A 10,681-nucleotide genomic window follows, 5' to 3' on the forward strand; every position below is an offset into this window, starting at 1 on the left:
ATGGGAAGGAGTGAATGAATTCCTTGTTTTGCTTTGCTTGTGTGCGCGGCTTTTGCTTTACCTGTTCAACTGTCTTTATCTCAACCCATGAGTTTTCTCACTTTTACGCTTCCGATTCTCTCCCCCATCCCACCAGGGGGGAGTGAGCGAGCGGCTGGGTGGGGCTTAGTTGCCAACTGGGGTTAAACCATGACAAAATGGTAAAACAAATCTTAGGAAAAGGAAATGCCTGGGACAGGGTCCTGAGGCCTTTTTGCAATATCTACTGTGGAAGAAAAAAACAGAAAAAAAGAAAAGAAAAAAAAAGCATATTTCACACAAATACTTATCCTCTTCAGTTCTAACAGAATTAATTTTTCATAATAAAAGGGGTGTGGGGGGAAGACAACAATAAGCTATTTTCCTGTACAGCATTTTATGCACATCTTTTCATGAATCTGAAGCCTCTTTTATAGCAATAACTTTGCTTTCTTTCCATATCTTAAATACCCCTGCCATTCCAGAGGTTGATTTTATGCTTTCACATTGTGTTTGCCTTGCACATTTTTAAGAACATTGTCTGTGTGGTCATAGGCCAAACATATGTTTCACTTAGAACATTTTTTGGTATTGTGGTTAAAATGTATCCCATTGCCAAAAATAAAAGATAAAAGCAATCCAGGAGAAAAATGAAAAAAAGATTAATAACTATTATTCACATATAAAAAATGTAACATTGCAGCATTTTTTTATTAGTTCATAAACTGATTTCTTAAATAGCTTTCCTATTTACTTTTATAAAATAAAGCTTTTTTGTGCAAACAGAAGAAAGTTGTCCAAATGGATTTAACTCCTCCTCTCCAATAACATAAGGTAATTTTGAAACTAGAAATTAATAAAGCATTTCCCCACTTTTGATAGGTAAACCACCCCTTTAGGACTGTTTTAACTAACTGGTAATGCTAAATGATGAATTCATTTTAAAAATAAATCTACCATACCGACCTGTAGGCTTACAGAGTTAATATTTGATGCACACATTCTAATCCTGGGATCAGGAGCACACAGAACAGGTAAAAAGAATACATTTTTGGGTAGATTTTGATATGCACACAGCAAGTCTAGCTCACTGGAAAGAAGCTTGAGGAAAAAGCACTTCAAGAGAAATATTAGCCAGCAACAGGAATTTCAAGCTCCTGGTATTTACTGAGTCCTAAATGCAGCAGCTTCCATCTTCCACAGAGGCAAGATACTCCACAACAGCTGAGTGGCAGCATCTTGCTTCCTTCAGAGGCAGCCTTTCCCAGCTACCATTGAGTTTCTGCTTCTGCTCTTAATCTGGAAAAGTGAAATACGGGCTGGTTCACCAACCTTGAGCGTTTGTCAGCCCCCACTGACTGACAGGAGGTCAGCAAACTGAAAAAAAAGGACTTGCTACCTAAAAAAATTAAACTGTAAAAGTATCTCAAATAAACCCATGTTATCATAATCCAGAAACAACGATATTGCTAAACGTGCACAGACACACTAACAAGGCATCCAGAAAACCAAAAAATTTGTAAACTCGTAATGAGATCCATGAGATGAGTAGTACATGTTGTACGCACATACTCACACACACTGCTTGCCTTTTAAAGTTACATAATGTTTGACTGAAATGAGATATTATGCTAAAGCATTTTAGGACCTCAAAAGCACATGCAAATTGCTCTGTACTGAAATTTTCTGAAAGGGAACCCTCAGAAAATACTTCAACATTTGAAAATATTGGTCACCTTACTTAAAATCTGTGAGAGCATCTTATATATGCATCACATTTAGAGTTTGAAATTGTGAAATCTTAAGTGCTATGATCACTTCTGATTTTAGAGGACTACTTTCATTTCTAGCGGATTCTAACACATCCAAATAAAAGCTAATTTCAGGCTTCTACTGTAATTCTTCAAAGGTCCTTTACTTACTAACACACACTAATTTCTAATATTGTTTATAGCACTGTAAACAGTTCAGTATTGTTCACAATGTGTATTTTTAAAGTTGCTAGTAAACCAAGCTAATTTTCTACATTGTGTTTTCCGTTATGACAGAATAATATAAAACAAGTATAAAAACATTTAAAAGGAAAGGACACCTTTGCAATACAATTACCTGCATGACATCAGTAACATCAATGAAATTAGTTCCTGGAAACTTTGTGTCTTCCTCTTCACTAGGTATATCTTCTGGAGTCTTATAAAGACAGATTGAAATTGTTAGGTATTTCATATTGGGGGAAAAAAAATGCGTTAGCAGAAAAACTTCATGACAAGAATGCAATTAAATCACCACTCACTGTCAATAGCCTGAATCCAGAAAAAAATGCTTTACCCACCTTAAAAGTTAGGAAGAATTTCTTTGCATAGCATAAAGAGAGATTATTAGAACTTTTTCTTGTATGCTGACAACTAAAACCTGCTGTTACCAAATCTGATGGAATATCTCAACATCGAAAGTTCTAGGGCAATACCTGTAACTCTTGTTAAAAAAACCAGTAAGACAAAATACTGTAAAACATAGCACACCAGAGTCTAGAAGTGTCTTAAGCAATTTACTTATGTGCTATTTCTACAGTCTTATTTAATAATACCATTTTTAAATAATAATCACTATCTTAGTCCACGGTCTCTGTCTTACTCAGTGAATACCTTGACCACAGGACTCTGGAGAACCTAAGTCCTTAAGTCAGAATAGCAGCTAACACACAGGGAAAACAGAAGGTACAATAACTATACAAAAATTATCACTGCATCACCGTGCCTTCACACTGTCCAGCCTGTCCAATGCACAAGACAGAAGTCCACTGGAAAAAACAATATGCTATCCTGTAAACATGTGCCCTAGTTTACAACCTTATCATTCAGCATGCAGCAGTTAGCCTTTAGTTGCACAAAAACCTTCATCACTGCTTAGATTAGATTAAAAACACTTCTGAAAAGTTATATGGAAAGAGAATAGAGTAGACAGGCCAGCTCCACACACAACAGGCTACCAGTGAACAGGCTACGCATACATGGCACTAACCACTCAAGTACAGCCAAGGAGCAGACGGAGGAATGGAGAACATACCCAGTCTTCATGCCAGAACACTGAAGCCAGTATAAATAAGACAGACGTGGGCCAATAAGGGATTACAACTCTTAACAGGACAAAGAAATGCTGTTTTTCAAAGAGTTTTATGGCGATTATTTAATCTTGGAAAAACAGTGTATTGCTGCAATTTTTCATTTTCTTAAACAAATACCTCATATTATGAATTCTTCAGAATAATTACTCCATTTTTCCTGGAACTGTCTAATTTCTCTAACTAAAACAAGATAATGAGATAACTTTGTAGTAATTTAACATATTTTCTTTTTTAAGAAATTTGAATTCACAGACATTTAGACCAATCAATACCTGTATTACAGCATCGACAGGAGGAAGTGCAGGTTCGGAGCCTGGAAGAACATGGTTTACACTCACACTGTCACTTGAAACACTGTCAATATCTACATTTGGTAACACCTAGGACAGAAAAAAAGCACCAGTCCGAAAATCTATGTATTAGCTCAGCTACTATCGTCGAACTTTTTAGATTCTCTCTTCCACTTGTTACTGAGCCACTAAACTTCAGTGACCTCCTTTTCTCATACCTGTATCTGATAATAACTTGGTTCTGAAAAATAAAATACTGTAATGTACAAAAACTAACCCCAGAAATATTCACCTCTTCTCTTGCACTACCTGATTTCTCCTGTTCTCTAATTCCCTGATAATTTGGCTTGCATGTGACAAAAGGTGGGTATACTTATAACTATTTATATAGCAGATGTGTGTTTGCCTTGCAGTTTGTTTACAGGACGTTGGCCCACAAGCCACTGTGTAGGCTGGTTATTGGCTTCACCTTGTCATGTATCTGGAATAGTAAAATAAAGGGATTAATTGTATTACAGTATAGTTTGTAATAAAGGCATGTCCCTTACAGCATCAAAACGTGTTGTGGGTTTTTTTTAAGAACAAAGATTTGAACACTTGCTTAATTCTTTTTTGGGGAAAAAAAAAAATTACCTTAAACATTTAAGAACTGGGTGAAATAACAGCAAAGTACATGTGGGTGGAATACAGTGATACAGCAAGGGAACAAACCACACACTACTCTACCTGTATTTAACTTTGAGTTCCATGAATCATTTGTATCTGAAAGGTGTGTGTAGGAGTGTGTATATTCTCAACAATTTGAATCCAAAATAACGAACATGTAAGAAACATTAACTTCCTTGACAACAGACTCATGTTAAAAAAAATTAAAAAACAAAAAACCCCAACCCACTAGGTAAGGACTGCAATGCTTGATTAATCAGGAGTGAAATCCTTGGGTTGACTGTCATGCTTGAAACAGAAATCTTAAAGGCCAAAGCAGTCATCCAAGAAAACCAACATTTATATTAATACTTTTTTTATTCCAAGTTTGTTCTGACTCAAAAATCTCATTTAAAAAAAAAAAAGAAAATGTGACATAGAACTATTTTACAAACACCCTGCATAGATGACTTACAGAAGAAATAATTTTCTATTTTGGTCAAATAATAAAGGTAATTGTTAAAATATGAATAAAGATATTAGCATAGCACGACAACTTCCTGGTCCCTCCATTCTGTATGTTTCTAATCATAGAATCATAGAATCATTAAGGTTGGAAGAGACCTCTAAGATCGTCGAGTCCAACTGTCAACCCAACACCACCATGCCCACTAAACCATGTCCCTAAGCGCCGCATCTACCCGTCTTTTAAATACTTCCAGGGATGGGGACTCGACCACTTCCCTGGGCAGCCTGGTCCAATGTTTAACCACTCGGTAACTGAAAACCACCTACTGATGTCAAAGTAAGTTACTGATGGATGAGACTGTCTTTAGTTAGCATTTATTAAAAGAAACAAACAAATAATCACCACTCTTGACATGTACCTGCACAGACAGTTGAGGTGGATCCTTTTTCTCTGATCTCATCTCTATTACAGCTACGTTTGGTTTTTTTATCTCAACCGGTGGTTTTGGTGGCACTTGAGGAAGAGAGGTTGTAACTGTAACAGGGTGCGGTTTACCTATAACTACTCCAGCAGGCTGCAGCGAGACGTCGCTAATTTGGGTTTGACCTAAGGACAGTTTAAAAATAATTAAAGACATATAAATCTCCAAAGTCAGTAAATTAATAAATTAATTAAAATTAAATTCTGGGTGTCTGCGTTTCACATAAGGCAGACTGAGATCTCATGTGCAATTACAGACCAATTAAAGAGTCCCCAATTAACACTAGCTAAAGTATAGTGCTTCACCAGGTAATTTTAAGGCTTTCCCAGCAGAAGCTGTAAAATCAACACTGCCATTTTTTTAAATTATTCACTTTTCTTGACTACGGTGACACCTACTGCTGAAAATGAGAATAACTACATTGTGTTTGTCATTCAAAAATTACATACCATGCTTCCCCCACCTCACTTTTTCTTAATCATATTCAAAATACTATTACACTTAGTATAGCATCCCACAAATTTTTGTTTGAGACACCCTTTTTTTTAATAATGATCTTCTTTAAATGCCAATATAATACTAACCCTTCCCAAAACAAGGCCTATATAAAGGTTCTATTGAAGGTCCAAAAATACAGAAGCCATGACAATGAATTTAGTGTGTTTGACACAATCCTCCTGAAATCATTGGGCTGAAGTCATCATAAATGTTGAATCCAAGGGCCAATGATTCAGCTCCTGCTTACACCGATACCAAACTTAAAGCCAGAACAAGAACCCGAGAAATGTGAAGTGTACCAAAGAAGGTTATGTACAGCTAGGCAAATAATAGCTCTGTCAGGGTGTCGCCAGACATCCAGCACGAAGAATGAGGAGAACCAGAACAGTTTAAACTGTTCCCCCATGCAGATTTCCCATGAGAAGGGCTGCTGCAAATCTCATGGGCCAGGGCAAGTCACTGACTTAGGAAGACGTTAAGACGTATTTCCATGAAGTGGCAGTAATTAACCTTCACACATCCCTTCTACAGGTTATTTGCTCCTACCTAGTGGAATAGCCATAGGAATTAGGTGACCTTCAAGTGGACCGCAGACTGCCGGTACATCTCGACTTGGACTAAAGAGATACTGATTTTCTTGGGTAAGTGCATATAAAGCATGCTGCTTCCTAGGGCTGGTTACTACCTTCTGTGTGCGAGAAGTCTGTGTTCTTGCTGACTTTACCTTTGTACCTGAAACAAGAGCAGATAAACCACGCATCATCAACGCATGTACAAACAGAATAATATCACACACTACTAATTTAAGCCCTTCAACCGGAACAGTTATAACTTTTTGCTGTGGGATGGAGGGAGCAAGGGAGCAAGACAGGAAGGGTGGAATCTAAAAGTGCTAAGTTAGATGTCACAGTGTTGACAGCAACGAAGGAATTAAAATTACAATTTTTGAACATCTGAGTCTAGCAAATAAAGGCACAGAAATGTGAAGAAAAGGACACAAAGATGGTAGTAGGTTGGAATGAAACATGCGATTTAGCAGGTAAGAAGAAACCCATGATTCAGGTTTGAAATACAGCATTAGAACAGTATGCAATCCCGGCATAAAAAATAGACAGGATACAGAATATAGCCAAACTGATCTCCTGTTCATCTGATTAACTGCCTCAATTTTATAAACATGCAGTTTGTCTCCAGCCACAATATTGACAGGTACTCAAAGGAACAGGTATAATCTACAAATTCCTGGTTTAACAACTCACTGCTACTGGAAAATAAAGCCATAACTAATACCTGTAAGTCTTGACTTGCAACATCGAGGAAGCACTGATTTTTTGGTCCAGTTTTGAAAATGTGGTGTTAAATAGCTAACCAGAAGTAATTTGTATGTAACAATGCCTAAGCATATAGCAGAGGAGAACGTTTATTGCACTGTTGCATTTCTCACTATACAGTCATGCAAGGTCTTACTCAACCTATATTCTTTGCGAACAGTGGATACTATTAGGGAAATTATTAACTTCTATCTAAGTGGATAAAAACTGCCCGAAACATCCCCCAAAAAGGAGTCAACAATCATGAACCAAACAGAAATGCTTCTACTGCTATTTTGTAGGCATTCGGAAAATGAACCTGGAAAGAACCATATTGGTAACCAACTCTGTATCTTCACTACAGCTGAAAAATGTCATCTTGCTCCTCTGTTGTTTCTAATCATCACCCTTCCTGTATTAATGGCCAGTTAACACATGGCAACAAGCACTTTTCAGCTCTGTTCACATTTAATAGCTTCCTAATTAACTGAAGAATAAAAGTCAATGATTATAAAATTTAGGGATAACAAAGATTGATAATGTGACTTTTAACAAATGCAGACAAGCAAGTAAAGCAATTCACTCAAGAAGCGGTATTTTTATACACACAAATTATGGGTTGTAAGCCTAGAAACAAAAACGGCAAGTCGTAACTCTTCAATGAGAAAATACAGGTCAGAAAGAAGTGTCTCTGGAAAAGGCTTTACGGTCATGTTGGATAAGCAACGCAATGAGAAATTACAATACAATACTATGGTCAAAGGCATAAATGTAATTCTCAGGTGTCTCAACAGGATGTCAGTGAGGTGGAACAGGAGAATACTTCCATATATGATAATACCGCATTCAGTTCTAATTCTGTATCTCTGTAAATATTAAAATAGATTGGACGTTAAAAGGCCTTTTTCATGTTTTAAGGAGAATCACCTGGAAACTGAAGTAGCTGTAAACTGAAGCCAAAAACTCACTATAAATCCGATACCAAATTTGAAGTGTCCCATTTACTTTTGAACCGTAAGGTATCTAGCCATGGGAAGAAGTAATTAAGGGCAGAATTTCTGACGTCTTTAAATGATGAGCATGTGCCTTTCTGCAAAGCATAGGTTAACCAGAAAAATTGTTCTTTAGTCAAAGACAAATTACTGGACTCAGTAACATAAATAGATACAGTTCAGTGGCTTGTGATTTAGAAGAGGTCATACTACGTGATCTAACAGTCCCTCCCGGCCTTGAACTTTTGAGTAAAAGCAGAAATTGGCAACGTATCTGTAATACCACCAACTTGTAAAAACAAGGTTCTCACAGTAAGAATGATTAAGTACTATATACACACAGCACCTCGCTTTAATTGCTTTCAACTTTTCATTTCCCCCTGAAAAGTTTATTTGCACTGGGCAGAAACTAGACATTTAATTAAACTTAGCTTTAAAAACACAGTGTTTAACATGTATTTATCAGTACAAATTATGCAAGAAAACAACTCCAACTTTTTTTTAGAAATGCTCTCTTACTCATAAAAGTGTTAGTTGGATTTTTTCCTAACTTCCCATAAGAAACCAAGCATTAGTCACTACAGTTTATTTGCAAAGAAAATGGTTGAGAGAGTTATAAAATGACTGAAAAGAGACTCTCCAGATGGCCATTTCAGTCTTAAATAAACATCCTTATTCTAACACTAATTTAAAACAAGCTCAGTGGACTGCTCTAACAGAATAGAGTCATTTAATAAGTCTGGATTTTCCAGCCAATCAAACCCAAGGCCAACGACTTCCAATGATTTTTAAGCCTTTATCACCTGATACATCAAGGCCAGGAAGGGAATCTGTGGGTGCAGATCCGTGAAGGAAAAGAACTAACCATGCCTAACACGAGCAAGATTTCTTTCCTTCTTTTTTTAAGAACCTGGTGCTTTAAAGTGCTCATTCAACTTTGTTTCATTTTATTTACACTCCTACTACAGAGGAGTACAGATCTGTTTTTAATTTTATTATTTATACTTTCCTGCCACAACAGCATCTTTCAGAATAGCAGCCCTCAAAAAAATTTAACTGTTTTGTCTTCATGAGACCTATGTGAAACACAGAAGTATTACTTTTCCAATTTATTAGCAAGATGTAGGAAAGCACAAAAATTAAGCAGCTTGACCCACTGTCTTATAAGAAGAGTCAAAGACAAGTAATGCCAGTATCAAACAAAGGCTGACCTCAGTCTAAAGCCATTAAAATCAGAAAACTTGGAAATAGGACACACATTAATTGGAGTGCTATTCTTCTAAGTGACGTGCAAAAAATTCCGTATTCTTCCTTTCTTCCCTTAGATAAGAATACAAGGGGGTGTCTTATTTTGCTTAGTGTCAAGATAGAGGCAAAAACATAACTTTCTGTAACTGCAGTCTGATGTGAAATAGAGAAAAGAATTTTATGGTGGCTTTATTACTGCAAACACACACGTTGCTGTACTGCTGTGGTATGACTTAATGACTTGGAAGAAAACCACTTTGTGTAAAGGCTATCCAGAGTTCATTCTGTTTTCAGGCAAATAGCTTTTAAACAGTATTTGTCACGTGCAGGAGTTCTGGAAGATTGAATGCAGCATGGATCCAGTACACAGTTTTCTCTTTCATTTCTATTTGCCTCCAACAAAAAACAAGCTAAAGCACAAGAAGCAGGTTATTACAACTGCATGCAACCTGTACCTTTACATTTCACTGACACTATTGAATTAAACACATTAACGGTAGAAAACAGTATCAAATGACCTACTTATTATGATTAGATTGGGGGGGCACTTTTTCTGCCTCTTTACAAGGCATTGTTTCTGGAATGATGAAATTGGCCTCCCTGGAAAGGTTGTGACCTTCTACAAAGGACAAGAGCCCATTAAATACAGAAGAAAAATGTCATTTAGGACTCAGCAAAAGCAGAACTGCTGATTAACTATTTTTAAAGAAGTGTCTGTTCTCAATCCAAATCTTAGAGGTCACTGTATCATTGTTATTGCTACACTAAGTGCTTACTAGCACACATTTTATTCAAAAAAATCTGTATAGAATAAACTAAGTTACAGGTGTGCAGCATAGCCAGTAGTCTAAAAGAGCGCTGTATCATGCTGGTCCTTCAAATGAGTATACCAGCATTTTTCACAAAAAAAGAAGTGTTTCAAGAGAGGTCAAATAAAATATATAAGCAACAAGATTAGCAGTTTTCATATACCAAGTTCTCACCTTTTGAAAAACAAAGTAAGTATTGAAAAGTCTTCGAGATTTTTGCCAGGACTATAACCCACATTTTCCAGGAGGGTTATGAGAATTGCAAATGCTTTCCACCAACACCACTTTTCCTTCACGGATCACAACTGGGCTCCAGAGCACAGGTAAGAAAAGAGCCAGGCAATGGCATAAAGACTACGCTAAGCGTAACAATAGATTCTTGTACTATTTTGAGGATTTGCCACTGTGGATGTACATCATAGTGTCAAAAAAAAAGACAAAAAACAAAAAAACAAAAAACCAGCAGTGCTTTTCTTCAAAGACATATATATGTTTTATACCGTACATTTTAATGGCCTAAAAACATGGTCTCATCAAGTGACTGCCTTCTCATGTTATTCTCTTATATTTCATACAGAATACAATATTTTGACAGTTATAATAAAAACTCGGACACCATTTTTTAAACATGACAGTTAAGATTGCATCAAGTATATTTTCTCTGCATGGGTAACAACAGCGTAAGTGCAAGAAGCGTAGAGGGAAGCCAACTAATATTTTTCCATTTGATGTCCAACCTATTACCTCAATTGTGCCCACTATCACTTTAACTGCCTCTTACACTTAACACACTCTTT

General features: G+C 36.5%; 1 protein-coding gene across 1 annotated transcript in view; it reads right to left on the minus strand.

The window, feature by feature from the left end:
- Positions 1 to 10,681, minus strand: part of KIAA0586 (KIAA0586 ortholog) — a 75,372-nt gene that overhangs the window by 47,869 nt on the left and 16,822 nt on the right. The window contains exons 16-19 of the mRNA XM_009331311.1: positions 6,072 to 6,257; positions 4,965 to 5,152; positions 3,415 to 3,522; positions 2,128 to 2,208 (exon numbers count right to left, since the gene is read on the minus strand). Of these exons, the coding sequence (XP_009329586.1) occupies positions 2,128 to 2,208; positions 3,415 to 3,522; positions 4,965 to 5,152; positions 6,072 to 6,257 (563 nt within the window). The remainder of the gene's footprint in view (positions 1 to 2,127; positions 2,209 to 3,414; positions 3,523 to 4,964; positions 5,153 to 6,071; positions 6,258 to 10,681) is intronic.

Source organism: Pygoscelis adeliae, unplaced genomic scaffold (assembly GCF_000699105.1).
Source record: "Pygoscelis adeliae isolate BGI_AS28 unplaced genomic scaffold, ASM69910v1 Scaffold199, whole genome shotgun sequence".
NCBI classification, from domain to species: Eukaryota; Metazoa; Chordata; class Aves; order Sphenisciformes; family Spheniscidae; genus Pygoscelis; species Pygoscelis adeliae.